We start from the raw sequence: 23439 nt of genomic DNA on the forward strand, positions 1-23439 counted from the left end.
CTCTGAGCGAGGCGAACGTCGTTACCACGGTTTTGCACTTGGCGGCTCAAGTTACCGCAGTCTTGGAAAGGGAGGAGTGAGCGGAGGGGTACTCAGTTGGTTGCAATCTGCAACCACACCACTAGATGCCACCAAATCCCACACACTACCTTTAACATCTAAATACTGTAGGTTCAACTACATTCATAGCAACAGCCTGCTATTAAGAAATAACAGACTGTAGAACGCCGCGTTTGACCAATCAGAATCGAGAATTCAACAAAGCCGTGTAATGACGCTTGATAATCAATGAATTTATAGAGGGTGGACAAAATAATGGGAACACCTGACAACATATATAAATATCCAGGTGTAGTCCTCGATGTATATTCTCCTTATTTTATATTTTCAAGATGATCCTTTCGTTCTTTCTGAAGTGAAAATCTATTTCATATTCAGCCCTCCGGTTTGTTCTTTCAGATCACTCATGTCTAGTGACTGAAGAGGTATTTTTATCCTTTTTTTTTGTGTTGAGCGAGGACACTGAACAAACAGCGCGGGCTGCATCTGGTCCTGTAAAGTGACCTCGTGTTCGCTGGCTGTTAAACGTCCAAACAGGCTGTTAATCAAACTGAATCACTCTCATGAGACGGACGCTGAAACCATCACAAGACCCCTCGGCGGTGTTTAACAGATGGCGACTAATCCTAATCACATTGCAGGCAAACTGGTTCTGATCATGTTTTTTTCAGTCCAGATTGGAGCTAATTTTAACTAGCTATAATGTGCTATAATACTATGTTTGCACTGGATAAACACAGTTTCCATGCAGACTCATAAAGAGAAATATTTTGTTGAGACAGACAGATTTAAATCTGAAGAGGTCGTACTGTAGTTGTGTTTATTCTGCTACGTTTCCATTTATTCCTGTCAGAGAATGTGACTCATTACTGCCGTTCCTCTTTTATTTAACAATTATAAACCCTTTGTGATTCAGGTGCTGACTATCTGGATGTATAGATAGTTTGATTGCTTTGAAAACCCAAACTGAAAAATGTGATATTGTCGAGTCGTACTGTATGCATACTGTTACTAGTGGAGCTGTCTTTGTAGTGTACATTAGTTACTTCAAAGTTCTCTTTTGTGTAGTATTTCAGTTATTTAGTCCAAATCCCTGTAAACAGCATAGTTTAATTAAAATAAAATGACATCTTGAATATTTGCAGCACTCATACAGGAAATCAACAATCTTAAAAACAACAACAATGATGCAGGTTTTAAGACCGATAGACGCAGCAACCCAATAAGAAATACAGCACAAATCACAACATTGAGTATTTCTCATGAACTGCCCGGACTATCATTTATACATTCACGTACGTGTCGTCACATTCACAATCACATGCTCGTACCTATAATACAACTTTACATCTGGACGAATAAAAGACATTTACAAAAAGTCAAGGGCTATAAAACAATACTGTTTAAAAAGTGTTAGCGTCTATACAGCAACACCTGGAAGTGCACTGGTTATTTACAAAAAATCAACGATCGATTGGCACATAGTTAAAAGACACAGAGATAAAATGAACATTTTGTAGGATTACTACGCCTTAGTTTTCACACCAGAGCTCGCTAAAGCCAGGATTTTGTCTTCGGAGCCTGAAAGAGAAACAAAACAAAGTTAATATGAATATCCTTCCAATAACTTCATTAATATGGTTAAACATTTTAAGAATTTAATACAGGATTGCACAATGAAATGTATGAAATGTAGTTGTAGCCCTTCACACTACACACATAGAAAATGTATGAACAGATGTTCAAAATATTTGAATTAAAAATATAAACAATAAAATAGGAACTCAAATAGAGCAAACTATATAAAAGTAGCACTAAAATAAGAGATAAAAAGGAATATATACAGTTATGTGTATAATAGACAAAAACATAAATACAATTATGTGTAATATGAGTTTTTTTTTTAATTCTAGTGTAAATAGAAAACTTTGGTTATATCAGTGAAATCACATCTTTATTCTCACCTAAGTTTGCCGTCACTTTTTCAAACTGGCTCAGAGTAGCTGTAGCGTTTTCGATGAGAAAAGTCTCGTCCTCCGTAGTGAGCTGTCCACAAACAGAAATAATGCATCAGGTTTGATTAGACAATTATGTTTAAAATGTTGTAAATGTTCCTCCTGAAGTGAGATTTCAGCCTGTTGTAGCAACCGGTCTGTCAGCTGAGTGACAGCTGACTAAAATAAGTGGTGTGGACTCATGAGCACGAGCCTCTGAATCACCACGAACCTGTGGAAAAACATCACATCTCTGCTGTGAGCGTTCCTCACCTTCTCTCCAAGTTTCCTCAAGGCTGTGAGGATTTCCATTTTCTGCTGCGTGTACACGGCCCGCGACAGTTTCCCCACCATGACATCTCGGTCCATCTGTGCACAGAACATCACACACTGGTTGGGGACGATTTTCAGGCCAAGAAGCAACGCACAGATAAATAAACACTAAGGAGGAGTGATTGAGCAGCTGGATTAAACATGTACAAACCTCTGCTAGTCTGGTTCTCAGCTGTCCCGGCTGCTTCTTAGCAAACAGTCGGATCACCTCTGGGGTTTTGAAAGCTTGGCTGATGGCAGCCTGGGTTGCCTGATGAAGACAGAAAGGTTTCACAAATCACTGTTTAAACTGGATTATTTTAAGATACTTGATCTCTAAACTATAACCTCTTTAAATCACCCTTAAAGGGGAACACCACCCAAATTAGGAATTCCAATGACATGAAAACAAACATGAGTGACTCTCTCTTTAAGCCAGAAACCAGAGAAGTAAGTCTAAATGGGAATAAGTATGAATGTGAGACTGGATTTGTGGACCCACAGAACGCTTATTTTCTTTTTTTTATACCCAAATGAGCTTTATATATTATTGTAGTTTTGTCAATTATGAAACAGAAAATGTACAAATATACCCAGAACATCCCCCCTGGATGCTCTCAGTGTCATCTATAACATATTTACCCATTCATCTTCTATGGAGCAGTTACAGAATTTATATGCTATGAGATCACAAATTTGAGTTTAGCACTGGATTTGGGAGAGTTGTTCATGTTAACTAATATTTTTTTGGACTGTCTTACACCACAGGAATGTCATGTATGAATACACAGTAGTTTGCACATTATCCATTGATTTGTCTATACCTACCAGCTGCATCCCACTGAGTTCATCCACCAGTGTCATGTCTCCTGTCATGATCTTCTTCAGGGACTCATTGAATTCACTCAGCTGCTCCAAGGTTTCCTTTTTCGTCTCTTCATACTCTTCCTCATCCAGTTCTTCTCTGGAATAAAACACAGAAAGAAAGGATGAGAAACTAACACTAGAGACACTAGACTAGATCAATACTTGCCAGCTATAAACAGTCTAATGTCTCTAATAAGATGCACCTGCATTCCTCCAGATCAGCCAGCTGCTGCATCAGTCTGTCTAGCTGCTCCTCCATGTTTTGCCTCAATTTTCCAGTTTCTGATTTCCCCCGAGAAGCCATGCTTTGTTAAAATAATCTTATTCACAACCTGTGGAGACTGAAAAAAACAGAATAAAACAGTCAACAAATATGAATCTCACTCATTCTTACCTAACAATAACTAACAATAAATCTGTGCAATATTAATACACTGAATGTGAAATACATTCGTCTGTGCAATATATCCTTTGATGCAATATACACCTCAAGTGCAACTTCCTTTGTTTACATTACATCTATTTTTATATTTTATACCTCTAGTGTAACACTTCATTTTTTATTTATTTATTACATCTACTTTACCTGTTTTATTTGTCTTATTATAACTGTGTGTTTTACCTGTTATATGTTTTATCTGCCTCGTTTAGTCTTGTCAAGTATTTGTGTTAAAGCACTGACCAGAAGTGGCAAACTGTGAATCTCCTTCTATTTAATACAATAATGACAATAAAGCTTTTTATTCTATTCTACCTAGAGAGAACTTAAAGTGAAGCTAGCAGGCTAGTTAGTGTCTAGACTTCCTCAGAATGGAGTTATTGGAGATAACATTACAACAAAACGGTTCAACATTTATCAAAACATCAGCTATCTTGTCAAACTGTGTATTAATGTTTTAGCTGGAAGCTCAGATTGAGTTAAATATCTCAGTTGTTTATGTTAGCTGAGGTGCTAACTAGCATGCTAAGAGAACACAACTCACCTCTTTGTTGTAAACAGTTGTTGTAAAGAGTTAAATATTTGCACCAGCTTGACGAATATACAATAAAATTAACTAGATCCTTTAACAGAGATTCCTCGGATATATAACTACTTTCCAGGACGGTTACAGAGTGTTTAGTGTTGGTCAGACGGGGCGTTGTTAGTTTGTGGAGATTTGTGATCGTGAACGCAGCTCAGGAGCAGCGTGGGTGCGGCTACTTCTCTACTTCTGGTTTGACTGTCCAATCAGATTCGACTAGTGATGGGAATTCAGGCTCTTTTTAGTGAGCCAGATCATTTGGCTCAGCTCACCAAGAAGATCCGGCTCTTTCGGCTCCCAAACGGCTCTTCATTTTACCACATCTGCCTTTTTATAATTCAGCCAAATTTAGCTTTAGCTGTTTTGACCTATGATTAGTATGTGTGCACATATATCACTTAAATTATTCAATATAATTACACTAAACCTTATCTTTTCCATAATACCATCATTTTACATGCTGCTTCGTTTCCGACTGTCACTCATTTTGTCTGCTATTCCCGCACCGCATCACACTCCTCTCTCTCTTTCTCTCCTCCTCTCACTCCTGCTTTGTACCTGTAGACTGTCAGCTACCGCCCCTCCCTGCTTGATGGTATGATCCTTGTCTGTCATCACCTGATTGGTCACTCGGACGTCATTAACACAACATTCAGTCACAGTCAGTGCATGGAATTCCCATGGCGCGGAGAAAATCATCCTATCATTCTGCTCTGAATTAATTAAAGAAAAAGAAAAAAACGGCTCTCTGACGGGAGCCGGCTCTTATCGTTCACTTAAAAGAGCCGGCTCTTATCGTTCACTTAAAAGAGCCGGCTCTTATCGTTCACTTAAAAGAGCCGGCTCTTAGAACCGGCTCGTTAGCGACGACACATCACTAGACGTCATTACAGAGCAGCTGGCTGTTTCTCCTGGTAATACACATTTATACATACATATCTACATTATTAATCTCTATGTATGTTAGTAAACGCCTCATTGTTGTGTAAAAGTTCAGCTTTGAGTTATTAGTTGTCTGCTAGAGCGTCCTGTAACCAACTGACACTCGCGTTGCCTTGGTTACAGATAAGGTTAACGTTAGCATAAGCTAGCTAATCACCGAATAGTTTCACTTTTCTTTACTGTTGTGCCTCCTTTCACATTCACTCTGGTGTTGCGAGCTTCAGGGATATTTAACATGTGATCCTTGACAACAGTTAACCAGCTAACTGCTAACTGACAGTTAAAGTGTTTGTTTTCTCTTCCATGTGTTGTTGTTGTTGTTGTTGTTGTTGTTGTTGTTGTTGTTGTGTAAACACAGCCCCAGCATGAGGAGGAGGCATGGACGGTCACAATGCAACCAAAGTGGTCCTGCTGTCCTGCGGGTCCTTCAACCCCATCACCAACATGCACCTGAGGATGTTTGAACTGGCTCGAGATCATCTGGAAGACACAGGTGGAGTGACATCATGAGAATTAAACCACTTCCTCCTCTGCATGACTTGATACCAGTGGTGGAGAAAGCACTCAGATCCTTTACTTAAGCAACATACAGCAGTGCAGTAATGTATAAATACTGTTTACTGCATATTCTGTGTCATCACTGTGTAAACCATCTGTTCACACCACTGCTTTATAATGTCTTAAAGGTCCAATATTGTAAAAAGTGAGATTTTCATGTTTTTTTTATTATAAAGCAGGTTTAAATCCTTTATAAATACTGTTAAAGTATCCAAACACTCAATATACGGAGAAATACACACAGCCTAAATTCAGAAATTGCACGTTTGAAACAAGCCGTCAGGATTTCTGTCCATTTGTGATGTCACAAATATACAATATTTATAACCTTTGCGCGGTTTTAAACGTAAACAAAATGCGCTAAAACGGAACGTTTCAGACAGAGGGTAAATACAGGTATATTCAGGCCGACAGTATGAGGAAAATAAAGGTTTTTTTTAACATTACAGCATGAAAATATGTTCTAGTAGAAACACAAAATACAAGTATGAACCTGAAAATTAGCATGATATGGGACCTTTAAGCAAATACAGCAATGCAATAATGTATAAATACTGTGTACTGCATCTTCTGTGCCATTACTGTGTAAACCATCTGTTCATACCACTTCTTTATGATGTCTTAAGGTCAGTACAGGGTGGTGAAAGGCATCATCTCTCCGGTGGGCGATGCCTATAAGAAGAAGGGTTTGATTGATTCCAGCCACCGCCTGGAGATGGCCAGGTTGTCCACAGAGGACTCAGACTGGATCACAGTGGATTCCTGGGAAACCTTGCAGCCAGAGTGGGTGGAGACGGCCAAAGTTGTTCGGTAAGTTGACAGTTGGCAGTGCCTGTGCTTGATGCTACCTTGGCTCCTGTTTATAGGCGTAAGGACATCTGCCAAAGAATCTAAGACACTACTTGTCATACTTTTCAATTTCCTCAATCAGAGTTTCCTTGTTAGCTGTTTTCCTGTAATTCTTCTTCGTTAATGACTACACCTCAAGCCACCAATTCATCAAATCTCTTAACATAACCACAATAGGTAATAATGACTGTTAAACTTATGATTTACAAGCAGCCCCTCTGGTAGTTTAGGAGTTCGGAAGTTTAGGTTCTCAGTTGGTCGCAATCTGCAACCACACCCCTAGATGCCACCAAATCCTACAACACTGCACCTTTAAGATCTAAATAGGTTCAACTAGTCAAACTTGAAAGGCAATATTGACGTTGATTACTGCAAATGTATAACTACAGTTGTCAATTGTAGCACAGCACCGACACGGGGTGCTGCATATATATATATATATATATATTGCATGTAAATGGTCTGCAAAGTTACAAAGTCCAAACTCCACGAAACTTCGTGTCAGGGTGCCGCATCGCCCTGTCTGGGTTTATTTCATAACAATGACCGGCTCACTGTACATTATCCTGTTTATTACACATCTACTTACTTAAGAAATCAATAATTTGACACGAAATCGGTCCTCCAGGGTCTGACATCAGAACTGTGCCGATAGAAACGGTCTGCTATAAAGAAATAACAGACCGCAGAACGCAGTGATTGACCGCTTAGAATCGAGTATTCAACACAGCCGTGTAATATGTAAGGGATAATGTACAGCGAGCCGGTCATTGTTGTGAAAGAAACCCAGACAGGGTGATGCTACACCCCACGGTTTTGCCCTCTGCGGCTCACATTACCGCAGTTTCACAAGCGTGTTGGAGAACTACGGTGACCTTCAGGTAACATAAAAACATGAAAGTCTCTCTCTATAGTCAGTGTTTGGTTTGTCTGTTCTGAGCTACTGTAGCAACATAGCGGACTCCATGAAGAGGACCCGCTCCCTATGTAGATATGAAGGGCTCATTCTAAGCTAATGAAAACACGATTCTTAGTTTCAGGTGATTATACACTAATGGAAACATAGTTATGAATATTATATTCCATTTCTGCTAATAGATCCCCCAAAATGTTACACACTGTTAACAAATCCCTGTGCTGAAGAAACGTCAACACTGTTGACATTTTTTCTACCACAATGTGGCAAGACGGTTCCACGTTGAAAAAAAAAAAAAAGGAACTACATTTTAAAAGAATTGGATCATTTCCAGTTCTTGAGAAACTTTGTTGATTGCATAGATAAGTTTAGAAAAGAAAACACTTCATATGCTTTCGGTTGCATTTCATCTCCTCATAGGTTCTGACTCGCTGCAAGATAACTATTTATATGAATCAATTGAATACTGGCCAGAACCTTGCAGTCCAAACTAGAAATAAATATATTAATGAAATATTGAAGTCAAACTAACAAACTGAAAGTATCACTGGCAAAGACACACAGCTGGTTTTTAAATGTTCTTGTTAACGTGTGGATTCTAATGTTTCAATCAACAAAAATATTATTATTATTATCATTATCATTTTTATTATTATATTTTTAAAAGTTTAATTATTTATGTTGGTGGTATCCAAACTGCAGTCTCCCGAGGAAATCTACAGAAAACAAATTCTAAGTTGTAAACAAAGGGAAATCTTAAGCCACTTAACTTAAAGTTGAATTTTGATTAAAAATGTACTTTGCACAAAGAGAACATTATTTTAGTTGGTAAATAAAGGACATATATAGTGCAAAGCATCATCACAAAAATACATTTTACCCAGAGTTTAAGGACTTTGCCATTTGATTTCCCAGAAGTCTAATCTACAGTAAGCAAAAGTGTGTTGGTTGGATTCTGACTGTTTTTTATTGCCATTATGACCAATATTTCCTGTATGGGAAACTATGCAATGCATTTAGCTGTACATACAGACATTGTTTGATGCTATATTCATTTTGTCTGCATCCACTCAGGCATCACTATGACGAGCTGCTTGCAGCAGAGCAGAACAACGATGATGTGGACACGGTCAAGTACGCAAAAAAGAGACGCATAGCGGAGAATTATCTTCAGGGTTCGTCTCATCACAAAAGGAGAGGTATGCCATGTATGATTATGTAACTTAAATATTGTTCTTTTCAACTCCTCCCTCTTCCATTCCCGGATTCTTGACATCCTGCCTCCACTGCATTCATGTTTTATTGTATTCAGTTTAACTGGTAACAGGGGACAATGGTGTCGGGGTGTGGTGATGGGTGATTGGTAACACCCAAATCACACCACCTGCAGTAAAGACAGATAAGGTGTAAGGCTGCATTCACACCAGATCCAGCGATGCGGTAGAAACGCGTCCTCCCATTCACTTTGAATAAAGTGCTGCAGGAATGAGTCCTAAAACCCAGAAATGAGTTAGCATTTTAGCTCTTCCGGTTCCCTCGTCTGGAAGTCAATGGGTTTGTAGTTAGATGCCTGAAATAAGGTCTGTGGTTAACACAAGCTGAATAGATTTAAACTTGTTGTTCTACAATACAAAACATGTCAGTAAATATCCCAAACGTGAATTTTTAAGCTTTTACGTGTCTTATAAAAGGCGGTTGCTAACAAGTGGCTAAATGAAATTACTAAACGTCATCACGCCGACTCGTCCTCCTTTATAACCTTGTTGTGTATTTCGCACTCATGTGACCGTGGTGTAGTTTGTTTACAGCCTAATGTGAGCTTTTTACTTCTGGCGATTGCATTCACGCTTGAAAAGTCATAAAAGTGGTGTTCATTTGTGGAGATTATTTTGCTGAAGAAAACGTGTAAGTATCATAAATGTTTGTTTGCCACAGAGCTTATTTTGTGCAATAATATAAAACCCAATGGAACAATCCCATTGGCTTTTTGTCGAGGGAACCTGGGCGATGCTGACTTCCTATTGGACTACTTGAGCTCTCTATGGTATTGCATTTGGGCTACGGGGTAGTGGCTAGAAGGGAGCCTGAAAACTGGGGAAACTCTCGTGAGATGGTTAAGGTTAGGCATTAACCTCAGATAGTTAAGGTTAGGATAGTTCATCAAGCAGCTCTTGCAAGAGTTTTTGCAAGTTTTTGCAGATCTCAGATCAGATTTCACAGTTCCCAGGCTCTTTCTTGACACGACCCGGCTACAGCCACCAAAAAATAATGCAGCGGCCTGCGGTTTAAAAGTAGAAACAGAACATATAAAACCATACAACATATACAGAGCTGTACAACCCAGCCATGAGGGAGCAGAAGTGGTTAATCATTGCAGTCAATGGGTCATGACTATCCCACACCTCCACACAACCCTACGGCGAATCACAGCAACACCCGATCTGATCTGAATGCTGCCTCGGACAGCCTCAATGCATCAGTGACACAGATACTACGCGGTTTTACAGCATTCTTCACTCTGGTGAACCCGTGTGAATCTCTTACACAACCACATATGATTATATACATGAACAGGAAAAGTGCATACTGTCCTAAGTCATAACTATTAATTACACTTAATTACAGTATGTTTTTACATAAAGTCTGCAGAGCTCTAATTGGTTGCATCGTTGGTTGTAAATCATTAGAATGTAGCCGAAGTGGTTTCCCAACAATGACTTCCATCATAACAATGATAATAGACAGGCTCCATCTGTAATGTCTCTTGTTAAATAATTCTTTTGTAAAACACTTATTATATTTTCCCGTAACTTAAATGTGGTTTGATTATCCCATTATCTGTTTTTATTTGCATTTTTACTTTTGTATTTTGTTAAGACATACAAATAAGATTTAATATGATAAACTCTTCTCTTTCTTCACGCTCAGACGGCCCTCAGCTGATGTTGCTGTGCGGGGCCGATGTCCTGGAGTCCTTCGGGGTCCCCAACCTGTGGAAGCAGGACGACATCGCCGAGATCGTGGGCCGCTACGGTTTGGTTTGCATCACCCGCAGCGGCAGCGACCCCCACAAGTTCATCCACCAGTCAGACGCGCTGTGGAAGCACCGCAAGAAAATCCACTTGGTCCACGAGTGGGTGACCAACGAGATCTCGGCCACCCACGTGCGCCGGTCGCTGCGTCGAGGCCGCAGCGTCAGGTACCTGCTGCCGGAGAGCGTGGTCCGTTACATTCAAGAGCACGGCCTCTACAGCGCCGAGAGCGAGCAGAAAAACGCAGACGTGGTTTTAGCACCGCTTCAGAGATACACGGGGGCCTCCTCGAGTTGAGGCAATTCCTGCTGCAGATACGGAGATGTGAGCTGTGTGTTCACTGTGAAACTAGTCAGATTTGATTTAAGCTCCCACCAGTGCCTTCTATGCAGAATAGCCTTTTCTAGTAATGGGTGCGTTTTTTAAGAAGATAAATCTGCAAAACTTTACTGAGTGAAGTGATTTAGTAACAATTGAATTAGCTTGTGTGTGTGGAAAAGTACAATAGTCAAAAACATTATAACTAAGCCAGCAACTTTTTCAAGTCAAGGAGCCCTAAACTGACGCAAATTAAACCAAAGACCCCCAGTTTATTAAGATTTTGTCTCATGATCCCCCATCTGATAAGATTTTTGCTTTTAGATGTGATATCAGTCATACATTCTGTCATTGTGTTACTTATGGATGGAATAGAGTGCTGCAGGGATGACGTATTTTTTGTAGCCCAACCAGGAAGTTAGCATCACCCTGGTTCCCTTGACAAAAAGCCAATGGGATTTTTCCATTGGGTTTTAGGTTATTGTAGAAAATAAGCTCTGTGACAAACAAACGTTTATGATACTTAGACAATTTGTTCAGCAAGATAATCTCCACAAACGAACACCACTTTTATGATTGCAATCGCCAGAAGTAAAAAGCTAATGTTAGGCTACCTACACCGCGGTCGCATGAGCGTGAGTATAAACAACGAGGCTGTAACGGCGGACGAGTCGGCGTGATGACATTTAGTAGTCTCATTTAGCCACTTGTTAGCAACCGCCTTTTTTAAAGACACATAAAGGCTTCAAAATCCACAATTTGGATATTTATTGTTGTATTTTATGTCGTAGAACAAAACGTTAAAATCTCTTCAGTTTGTGTTGACCCCAGACCTTATTTCAGACATCTAACTCAAAACCCATTGACTTCCAGACGAGGGAACAGGAAGTGCTTAAATGCTAACTCATTTCTGTGTTTTTAGGACTCATTCCTGTAGCACTCTATTATAGTGAAAATAAATTATTCCCCTTTTTTGCTGGGGACCCCTGATACTCCCTCAAGGACCCCTGGGGGTCCCCGGATCCCACTTTGGGAACCGCTCTACTATTCAACCGGCTGGAAGGTCATCTAAATGTCATTGCTACTGTAGAAATAAATCTGGTGTGTGTTACTTGAACTAGGGATAGTAAGTAGTGAGCATACAGTGTGTCTAGTATTTCATGAAATATGACTTTTTAACTTTTGTATTTCATCACATCTTCATCTAGAGTTAGGATTTGTTCACACACTCCCTCAAGACAGAACCAGTCAATACACTATCAACATGTTTACTTAGTGCTGCAGGTTTGAAAGTGAAAGTGTGATTTGTATCGCTTGGAAATGCAATAAAGAACGCCCTTTGTTTTCCACATTTGGAAGCTTTTTGTTGCTGTTTAGATTGCTGCTATTGTCCCACAGATAAGAAATTCCTAACATCATCTGTTAATCCTTTTCTGTTTGATTAAAATGCCGTTTGTCAGCGGGGAGTTAACTTATCTCTCGGGTAATCATCACTGACAGGAGATAAGAGCTGAAATAAGCAGACTCATTGTGAAAAGTTTGAAAGTATAATGATTGCATCACATTACTGTCAGAGTTGGTGCCTTTTGTTGTTGGAGTAATGGTATTAGATTGCATTACCTGAATATAGTATTCAAACTTGCAGCAGGAACTGCAAAGTTACTGCAAAAACTTCATTAATATAGGACCTTTCATACAAGAAATGCAGCTCTAAGTGCTTAATAACATGAAAATTAACATAAAAACATTAAGAGGGAAAATAAAAACCAAAAAAACACATTATAAAAGATACAAACAACCTAAACAATCCAGTAAACAGCAGACTGTACGTTCCTCCTGTGGGTTAAGACATGTATAGTATTCGGGTGGAAAACAACCTTGACGTAGTTTTTTGACGTTAGTTGACAAGTGAAAAATCTCCTCGATGTTTGGACAAGCTCTATTTGTTTATTCAGTTTCAGGTGCGGCTATTCCTTTCCCGCTCGATGCCAGCTTAACCACCAATGTGATATTTTCCTCATTGCACAGATAGGTGTGTCATTTTAATAGGTCATCATAATACAAACAACAGGTGTTTCGAAGCCAGGGGAAGATTCAGCTAGAAGGGCACAACTGAAGAATAGGACAGGAAGATCGGTGTAAGATAGGTCTTACACAGATATGTCCAACATTTAAATATGAATATTAAGTATTTTAGAGTTGTGTTTATCCATAACTGTAGGAGTGATTGGTTTTACATTATTCTCTTTCTGTTTTGTGATGGATGAAAATACCAAACAAGAAAGATCCTAACTACCCTCACGAAAAAAGTACTTCAAGTTTATTTTATGTAGTAAAATTAAGTAAAGTTCAAGTGTATTTCCCAAGTATACTTTATGTAGTAAGTATACTAATATCAGTGTGCTAGTAGTATACTTTTAAGTGTACTACTTCAATACTTCTTGTGACTAAATTGGCCCACTTTTAGTGTACTTTAAGTGTAAGAATAATAAATTTTGAGTGCACAACTATTGATGTAGTCTACATCTAAGTTGTATTTTGTACTGGAACTATATTATGAAGTGAACTATACTACAAGTGAATTTATAGGTATGCTGTTAGTTTACTAGTTATTTACTTGTAAAAGTGAAAGTACACTTTAAAGTATACTTATTAGATTTTTACTGCAAGTATACTTGTAGGTTTTCTTTAACTTATAGTACTTAGCCAATGATGTATGTATTATATAAAGAGACTTTTGCTATTTGACTTGATATTTTGTGATGAAATTTAAATAAAATATAATAAAAGTTTTCTCGCATGCCTCCACGGTGAACGGAAAATGCAAAAACGTAGAAAATTCTTGAAGATTTGAAGTAAATTAATATCAAAACATAAACTCTCACACCCTCTAATAGGCTACTCTATCAAAAAATAAGCATAAGTCAAATATACTTAGACCTTTCTGTATACTTCTCAGTAGGAGCCAAGTATACTTAAGTATAATTTTGAATATCATAAAAAGTAAACTGAAAGCATACTCTCTCATTTTAAGTTTAAAAAGAAGTATAAACATATATGTTTCCTTGTGTTTGTGTGTTATTATTGTGCAACATCAGGCATCTTCTGCAGGGTTTAGTATCCCGTAACCAGTGTGGTGAGACCAGTCTGACATGTCTGTGCCCTAGCACTGATGAGAGCACCTCCCTCATCCTCACATGGTCCTCATGTGACAGCGAATGAGGTAAAGGAACACCTGCCTTTAATACATCAGGTACCTCACAAAAGACAGCATTAGTCTCAGCCTCTTTTCGGGACTCCTCATCAGGATATTCACACATTACAGAAGGAGGAAGAAAAATCATAAAAAATGCCAGCCAGCTTCTGTGGTACCTGGGACATCGTCAGCAATGTCAACATAGACGGCTACATGATTGCAATGGGTAAGTTTTTAATCCAACGATCTTCTCAGATATTAAATCTCTGTTGAGTGACTGCATTTATATTGTAAAATATATGCACATGTAACATTACGTAACACTAAAAATAGAGCACTTAGGAGTGAGATTAATTGTCATATTTAAGGGAAACAAACTTTTGTAACAGTACAATTTATGGTATTCATGGGACTGTGTGAGGGAGGTCATGTGTTCGTAGCCTGTGGGTGAGTCTTCCCCCCCGAGATTTGTACTCTGTGCAACGAAAGGAAAAACACTTCCTCCACCGCTGCAGGTATCATCCCTTGTTTACGAAAGATCGTCATGAAGCTGAAGCTGAAGAAGGTGATTGAGCAACAAGGGGACCAGTACATCATCAAGACTGTCACCCACATCCGAAACTACACCATCTCCTTCAGAGTGGGTCAGGAGTTTGAGGAGTTTACCCAGGGACTGGACAACAGACATCTCAAGGTGAAGATATATATGGCTATGGTGCTCAAAGTGATAATTATAAGTGATTGCATGAATAGTTTTGTAGATCATGTGATGTGTTTTGCAATTTATTTTGGGCTGCTAAACCTGTTCTGTGTTGTGTTTTCTCTTCTTCTCTGTGCAGTCGCTGGTGACATGGGAGGGGAATAAACTGGTGTGTGAACAGGTTGGAGAGAAGAAGAACCGCGGCTGGGCTCACTGGGTCGAAGACGACAAGCTACACCTGGTAAGAATATAAGATGATTTAATCATATTTGTACCACATGATGCACAACACTATTATGAATATATTAAAATCCCTGATCCGTGACCTGTTGCCCTCAGGAGCTGTACTGTGAAGGAGAAGTCTGCAAGCAGGTTTATAAGAAGAATGTGAACGAGTGAAGAAGAAGGAGAGTTGTTTTTCTGGAGAAGTGACTCTGTGATGAAACGCATCACGTGTTATATCCACAGCTCTAATCCCTGTATAGCAAAACCACACTACGTTTAAGTTTGTGGAATTTTCTCTGCAATGTGATTTCAACGCTCAGTCCAGGAGAGAAAGTATTTCCTGTCAGTCAGGATTTACACCACTAGATGGCATCACTGCATTATTTTTGTCAGATACTGGGTTACACTGGTCTGTAGCTATAAGCGGTTCTTGGCCTTGGATAAAAATAAATCTTAACATCAAGCCTGTTCTGGGCTCTTCAACTTTAAGCTGGCTTAAAAAAAAAAAGACAAGTCAATGCAGGCTCTGTTTAGTGCAAATGTTTTGTTTTACTTCATATCTTATCGTCTGATGGGACAAATTAGAAATTTTCTTTGCACTTGCTTGTGCTCTCCCCCTTACATTTGGTTGAGCTATTTGTAAAAAATAAAATCTCTCATTCATGTAGATACATTTATACGCAATGTACAAACAGAAAGTGAGGTGTCGGATAAGTGGAATACAGTTTAATGTGAATTTTGTACAATAAAATGGGTTTTGAAAGAAATCTGAAGTGGCATATTTTGTAAATCTTTCATTTGTGTCATTCTATCCTCTCTAAAATAAAGAAACTAGGGCTGTCAATCGATTAAAATGTTCAATCATGATCAATCGCATGATTGTCCATAATTAATTGCACATTTTGTATCTGTTCAAAATGTACCTTAAAGGGAGATTTGTCAAGTATTTAATACTCTTATCAACATGGGATCGGGCATATTTGCTTGCTTTATGCAAATGTATGTATATATTTATTATTGGAAATCAATTAACAACACAAAACAATGACAGATATGGTCCAGAAACCCTCACAGGTACTGCATTTAGCATAAAAATATGCTCAAATCATAACATGGCAAACTGCAGCCCAACAGGCAACAACAGCTGTCAGTGTGTCAGTGTGCTGACTTGACTATGACTTGCAACAAACTGCATGTGATTATCATAAAGTGGGCATGTCTGTAAAGGGGAGACTCGTGGGTACCCATAGAACCCATTTACATTCACTGATCTGGAGGTCAGAGGTCAAGGGACCTCTTTGAAAATGACCATGCGTTATTTAACTTCCTTCACTACAAGCTATTATGACTGACGATGGATTCCTGAGTTTTTCTGGTTTCATATGATACCAGTATCTTCACTCTAGCTTTAAAACTGAGAAAATCGCAAGTTGCATTAATACATTAAATAAATTAGTGCCGTTAAAATAAATTTGCGTTAACACTTTATTATGCTCTAAACTCTGAAAGCCCTAAAACAAACGTAAACCAACTTTCTGATTGTGTGCTATTAGAAGGAGGAACTCTGTGCTATAATAAATCTGTGATATAACACAATGGGGCTTACACTGTTTATTGTGGCTAATCTTCTATCTATAGCTAGCTAATAGTGCTTGACTGGCATTAACCTCCCAACAACCCCTGAAGAGTCCAATAAAACCTCTTTGTAGTGACCTTTTGCCCCACTGACTGTTCATGCACTTGTTCGTGACTCTTTTGTGTCACTTTTGCAATGTAAATACTGTAAATCTACTGTTACGGATATGTGCAATAACATGCTCATCACTCTGTGCAATAATTATATGATGCTGTGCAATAATTATATAATTATCTGACGGACACTTTGTGCAATAATCTGGCAAAACTATCATCTCATCAATATACATATTGTATTTTTATATTTTATATTGCATTATCTTTTATATTTATATTGCACTATCTCTTTTTTTATTGTATTATCTTTTCATTAGCACCTATGGAATTGTCACAGTCTAATTTCGTTGTACTACACAATGAAAATAAAGGGCTTGAATCTTGAATGAACATTACCACATAACTAAGGATGTGCTGTTTATTTTTTTTTTAATGGAGGAAAGGAAACATAAGCATGAATCTGATCTAATTCTAGCAGCTACCTGGCAGTAAATCCACTGCAAACCACAAGAATATACACATATATATAACAGGTGAAATATTAACATCTATCAGTGCAGACCCTCACACACCTCCCCCTACCAGTAGTCTCACAGATAAATGTTAATATTTCACCTGTTATATATATATATCAGTAAAACCTCTTTGTAGTGACCTTGTGCCCCACTGACTGTTCATGCACATTACCACATAACTACATGATGTGTTGTTTATTTTTTAATGGGGAGGAGAAAAAAAAATAAGCATGAATCTGATTTAATTCTAGCAGCTACCTGGCAGTAAATCCACTGCAAACCACAATAACATCCACATATATAACAGCATCAGTGCGACCCTCACACTGATAAATGTTCATATTTCATTATGTATATTATATACATAATATACATAATATATATATAATATATAGTATATAATATATATATATTAAATATAATATATTATATATATTATATATTATATATATTATGTATATAATATATTATACATTATATATATTATATATATATTATATATTATATACACATATATAACAGATGAAATATGACCATGTATCTGTGCAGACCCTCATCACATATTATATGTACTGTATACATTATATATATATAATATATATAATGTATATAATATAATATATATGTATAGTATATATATATATATATATATATATATTATATATATATATATATATTATCCACATATATATAACAGGTGAAATATGACCATGTATCAGTGCAGACCCTCATCACATATTATATGTACTGTATACATTATATATATTATATAATGTATATAATATAATATATATATATATTATATTATATATATAATATATATATGTATAGTATTATATATATTATCCACACATATATAACAGGTGAAATATGACCATGTATCAGTGCAGACCCTCATCACATATTATATGTACTGTATACATTATATATATATAATGTATATAATATAATATATATATGTATATATATATATATATACATATATATATTATCCACACACATATATAACAGGTGAAATATGACCATGTCTCAGTGCAGACCCTCATCACATATTATATTATATACATTATATATATATTATATATATAATGTATATAATATAATATATATGTATAATATATATATATATATATTATACATATATATAATATATTCTATATACACATATATAACAGGTGAAATATGACCATGTATCAGTGCAGACCCTCATCACATATTATATATACTGTATACATTATATATATATAATGTATATAATATAATATATATGTATATATATATATATACATATATATATTATCCACACACATATATAACAGGTGAAATATGACCATGTCTCAGTGCAGACCCTCATCACATATTATATTATATACATTATATATATATTATATATATAATGTATATAATATAATATATATGTATAATATATATATATATATATATTATACATATATATAATATATTCTATATACACATATATAACAGGTGAAATATGACCATGTCTCAGTGCAGACCCTCATCACATATTATATGTACTGTATACATTATATATATGTAATATATATAATGTATATAATATAATATATATATGTATAGTATATATATATTATCCACACATATATAACAGGTGAAATATGACCATGTGTCAGTGCAGACCCTCAGATCACCTCCCCCTACCAGTGAGTCTCTTAAGTCACGTGACCGCCGTGTAGAACCAAAATGGCCTCCGTTGTATTTTGACGTATAATAGCTAGCTTCTTTTCTTTTTGTTTCATTCTCTCTAGACAAACCAGCAAACGCGAGTCTTTTCTGGAGGAACTGTATCTCACCACCTTCCTCCTCCTCATACCGGTGTAACCTAGTGTTTGAACCCTGAAGACGACCCAGAGAGCCTGTTATTCGTTGAACAGAGTGAGGACTATGCATATCTAGAGAGAGTTAGCAGCTAGCTGCTAGCTGGCTCTGAGCAGAGAGAAAGAACACTAGCTGAGCTAACAGAGCTAGCTGCGATGGAGGAGCTGAGCGCAGATGAGGTAAGACACGACAAAGAGGGGGAATGATGCTCTAAATGAGTGTCTAGAATTAAAGTAGTTATATTTATCTAACATTATAAATGATGTTTAAATCCCTTCCTTTGCTTTGGACCTCATGTTGGAATGGTTTACCGGCTAGCCGACTTGTTCACTAGAGCTAGCTCAGATGCTAGCCTAGATGCTACTAGAGCTAGCTCAGATGATAGCTCAGATGCTAGCTCAGAGGCTAGCCTAGATGTTACTAGAGCTAGCTCAGATGATAGCTCAGATGCTAGCTCAGATGCTAGCTCAGAGGCTAGCCTAGATGTTACTAGAGCTAGCTCAGATGCTAGCTCAGAGGCTAGCCTAGATGTTACTAGAGCTAGCTCAGATGCTAGCTCAGAGGCTAGCCTAGATGTTACTAGAGCTAGCTCAGATGCTAGCTCAGAGGCTAGCCTAGATGTTACTAGAGCTAGCTCAGATGCTAGCTCAGAGGCTACCTCAGATGCTAGCCTAGATGCTACTAGAGCTAGCTCAGATGCTAGCCTAGATGATAGCTCAGATGCTAGCTCAGATGATAGCTCAGATGCTAGCCTAGATGATAGCTCAGATGCTAGCTCAGATGCTAGTTCAGATGCTAGCTCTAGATGCTACTAGAACTAGCTCAGATGCTAGGAGAGAACAGATTGACTGGGTTAGTAAAAAAACAAATACATCTACTGGAATAATAATAAGAAAGGTTATTCCTCTTGTCACCACAAACTGTCTCCTTACTCTGTATTGTATAGTCTAATTCATCCCTATCTTTCATATTGTAATATAGTTTAGGGGAGTACTTTTCCTACAAACCTTTAAAATTACATTTGAATTCTCCAAAAATGTTTTGTGAGGATCAGAGTCACACATCTCCTCTTGCTCCTCTATTTAAGAAACTCCACATTCTTACTATTTATGATATCAATATTTCTCAGATATGTGTTTTTATGTATGAGATATATTCCTGAGCAGTTTAATTAACCTATTTTAAAACAAATTCTCAGGTCCATTCTTACTCAACCCATCAATCTCTAGATCTTCATCCTCCTAAAGTCCTCACTAGTAGAGGTCAATTATCAAGAAGATTTAGGGGAACCAAATTATGGAGTAGCCTTTCACATCTATCAAAAAACTGTTCATCTGTCAAACGTGTTAAAAGTCGCTTAAAGGGTCATTTAATTGCTGCTTATGTTTTGTCCCACTCACAATGTGGTTTGAAGAAGTATTTATAGATATTTAAATCAATATCCTCCTCCTAAACACTAACCACAAACACACACACATATATTTACTGTATTGTTATTATTATATATATCTTGACCTAATTGTTTTGTTATCACTATTATGTAGTCATTATTATTTATATTAATCATGTCTCTAGGTGGAGGCTTCAGATAAGCCCAGTGGCCTTCCTGCACTTTATATTATTCATTTATTTTTTTGTTATGTTGTATAGTCTTAAAATGTGCAAAACAAATAAACAAACAAATGCTAGCTCAGATGCTAACTAGAGCTAGCTCAGATGCTAGCTCAGATGCTAACTAGAACTAGCTCAGATGCTAGCCCAGATGTTAGCTCAGATGCTAGCTCAGATGCTAACTAGAACTAGCTCAGATGCTAGCCCAGATGCTAACTAGAGCTAGCTCAGATGCTAACTAGAGCTAGCTCAGATGCTAGCCCAGATGCTAGCTCAGATGCTAGCCTAGTCTTAACTGAAGAATCCGCGATACAACATCCCTTTTTAACGTCAGTTCAACACCAACATGCATAAGTACGTGTTACCCAACGTGACCCTTCATATGTGTATTTAATAAATCAGTTAGAGCCGGTAGTTGGTAGTTAGTAGTTGGTAGTTAGTAGTTTGTAGTTTGGATGCTTGTGTCACTACGTTGGTTTGATTTAGCCGGAGCTAACATGCTATAGAGGCTGACAAGCTAGCCACATATAAAAAAACAACTATATTGATATAAATATATTGATTTATTGTCACATGACAGGTGTTTTCTACACTTTATATGTTGACAGATAATGTCACGTTGTTTTTTGTGAGTTGATTTGTCTTATTTTCCTGTTAGTTAGCTGACAGTTGCTAACGTTGTTGTGCTAACAGTCCAAAAAAGAAATTAGCCTGCGAGGCGACTCAGCATAAAACACACACACACACACACACACACACACACACACACACACACACACACACACACACACACACACACACACACACACCGGGCCACCATTGTGCAATCAACTGTGGGAGGACTATATGTGACCACTGAGCTGTCCACCTCCAATAACATCTTATATAAAGTGTTATTTATTTGTCACCTTGGACCAGTATTGAGCTGTGAACCCACAACCAGGTTGTGCTGTTGGTTTACTGTAGTGATGGTTCTTCCCTGCAGTTGAGTACAATTGGTACTCAGATCTGATCGTAATGTAGGTTTTATTAGATCTATTCGACATGTCTTTCTAAATGTAAGACAATGCTACTGCAGAACAGATGAATGCAAACTGATCACTGCTTCAATTATATGTCTTTTGTCTTGGGCTAATTATCAAAGATGGGGTAATGAAAACAACATATCATCTTGCATTTCTTATTTTATCCAGGTTGATCACAAAATATATGGCTAATCATTTAATGGTCAATATATAGTACAATAGTACTATTATAAAATAAGTTAATATTAGAGCTCGGTGATATGGAGAAAATCAATTATCACAATCTTTTTTACCAAATACCTAGATATCAACATTGTAAACCATTGGTTCTTCTACAAAATATGTACACAATGAGATTCTCGATAAATAATCATCAGTAATGAGGATACATTAAAATGGGTTAAAGGCAAATAATAGAACAGCTGGAACAGTCTGGTACGTTCAGAAAATTACATCTCTTTACTGTAATGCAGCCTTTAAAACCAGGAAAAGACAACACTTATGCCATATTACGATATCCAAAATCTAAGACGATATCTCATATCAGGCTATCGATATCAATATATCTCCCAGCCCTAGTTCATATTATGCAGGGCTGTACAGTGAGCTTACATAGTACTTTTACTGAATATGTACATTTTTCTGGTATGTTATTCCAGATCCGCAGAAGGCGACTGGCCCGACTGGCAGGGGGACAGACGTCACAGCCCAGCACCCCTCTCAGCACACCCCTGACATCCCCACAGAGAGAGACTCCCCCTGGACCCCTCCCTGGACCCTCAGGTGTTGCACCCCAGCCCCTGCCACCAGCTGCCTCTCAATCATTGGGGCTCAATGTCCACAGTGGTACCCCTGCTACATCCCCTATGGGCACCTCCGGTAAGAAGAACTAAATAAGATCTACAGGTGTATCGAGTCAGTTTGTTATAATTTCATAGGCACAGTTTCAACTTTAAGGTTGGAGGGTTCACAAAAAAAATCTAGAGCAAATGTAATGTGTGCAACACAGAGAGGTGTAATGTATTGGGATGCGTGTAACCATATTACACCCTCCAACCAGAATGCGATGAGAGCGAGCTTCAGCGACAAATTCAGTTTGATTGCATTGTTTTCTACTGCAATGTCCGAAACTAGCTGCGAGCAACGCAGCTCTGTGCAACGTGCCGTTTTGAGCTGAATTTTTGTCGGACACCCTGGTTGAAACAGGCTGTTGCTATTTAGTCCTGTAGTTCGCTTTGAAAGCGCAGCAATGGACGAGGAACAGCTGATTTGTAATGTTGAAATGAGGAGTTATCTATACCGTACGATACCTAATACAAATACCTAAATAAGGTGGCAGCTGGCTGGAGGGAGATTGCCTGATAGTTTACTTGCTGTTGGCTGTATCGTATGTAATTTCCAGTAAATATCGCAGTATAAAATCTGTGCTTTCTGTTTAAAAATTACAACCGTTGGAAGATAGCAAGTACTACTCACCCATCTTTTAAGTGGCGGCATCTCCAGTCTGATCTTGAGCGCACAGCTGATCGGTACGTGGTTTGTTTAGGACGTAATAGAATATTTAACGGTGTGTGGACAGAGAGTGTCCGATGTTATTCGGCTATAAGTAAATAAAAAGAGTAAGAAGACACAACAAGGTTGATGTTATTCATCATTGCAATAAATTATTAGTTCTACGTTATTATAAAAAAATATAGATGCATTTCTAGGGGGTTCGGTGAGCCCCTGAACCAACGCAAACTGCGCCTGTG

At 37.7% G+C, this 23439-nt stretch overlaps 4 protein-coding genes across 5 annotated transcripts in view; 3 read left to right on the forward strand and 1 right to left on the reverse strand.

Annotated features, from left to right (window-relative positions):
- Window positions 1-1150: 1150 nt before the first annotated feature.
- Window positions 1151-4430, reverse strand: lzic (leucine zipper and CTNNBIP1 domain containing). The gene is made up of 7 exons (XM_037774169.1): window positions 4217-4430; window positions 3437-3574; window positions 3195-3330; window positions 2539-2637; window positions 2328-2423; window positions 2025-2106; window positions 1151-1641 (listed from the first exon to the last, which is right to left on the reverse strand). Exons 2-7 carry the CDS (start codon window positions 3535-3537, stop codon window positions 1586-1588), a joined length of 570 nt encoding a protein of 189 aa, XP_037630097.1. The 5' UTR covers window positions 3538-3574; window positions 4217-4430; the 3' UTR covers window positions 1151-1585.
- Window positions 4431-5064: 634 nt separating this feature from the next.
- On the forward strand, window positions 5065-11117 carry LOC119490204 (nicotinamide/nicotinic acid mononucleotide adenylyltransferase 1-like). The gene is made up of 5 exons (XM_037773439.1): window positions 5065-5169; window positions 5545-5690; window positions 6382-6565; window positions 8595-8719; window positions 10449-11117. Exons 2-5 carry the CDS (start codon window positions 5576-5578, stop codon window positions 10847-10849), a joined length of 825 nt encoding a protein of 274 aa, XP_037629367.1. The 5' UTR covers window positions 5065-5169; window positions 5545-5575; the 3' UTR covers window positions 10850-11117.
- Window positions 11118-14115: 2998 nt separating this feature from the next.
- On the forward strand, window positions 14116-15764 carry rbp7a (retinol binding protein 7a, cellular). Its single transcript, XM_037773440.1, has 4 exons — window positions 14116-14292; window positions 14582-14760; window positions 14906-15007; window positions 15106-15764. Exons 1-4 carry the CDS (start codon window positions 14220-14222, stop codon window positions 15163-15165), a joined length of 414 nt encoding a protein of 137 aa, XP_037629368.1. The 5' UTR covers window positions 14116-14219; the 3' UTR covers window positions 15166-15764.
- Window positions 15765-18900: 3136 nt separating this feature from the next.
- ube4b (ubiquitination factor E4B, UFD2 homolog (S. cerevisiae)) overlaps window positions 18901-23439 on the forward strand; it is a 28328-nt gene continuing 23789 nt past the window's right edge. Inside the window, exons 1-2 of one of the 2 annotated variants that reach the window (XM_037772269.1) lie at window positions 18901-19231; window positions 22348-22567. In XM_037772269.1, the coding sequence (XP_037628197.1) occupies window positions 19208-19231; window positions 22348-22567 (244 nt within the window). In that variant the 5' untranslated portion in view covers window positions 18901-19207. The remainder of the gene's footprint in view (window positions 19232-22347; window positions 22568-23439) is intronic. The other variant, XM_037772270.1, reaches the window with a different exon arrangement.

The sequence above is a fragment of the Sebastes umbrosus genome, chromosome 6 (genome assembly GCF_015220745.1).
Source record: "Sebastes umbrosus isolate fSebUmb1 chromosome 6, fSebUmb1.pri, whole genome shotgun sequence".
NCBI classification, from domain to species: Eukaryota; Metazoa; Chordata; class Actinopteri; order Perciformes; family Sebastidae; genus Sebastes; species Sebastes umbrosus.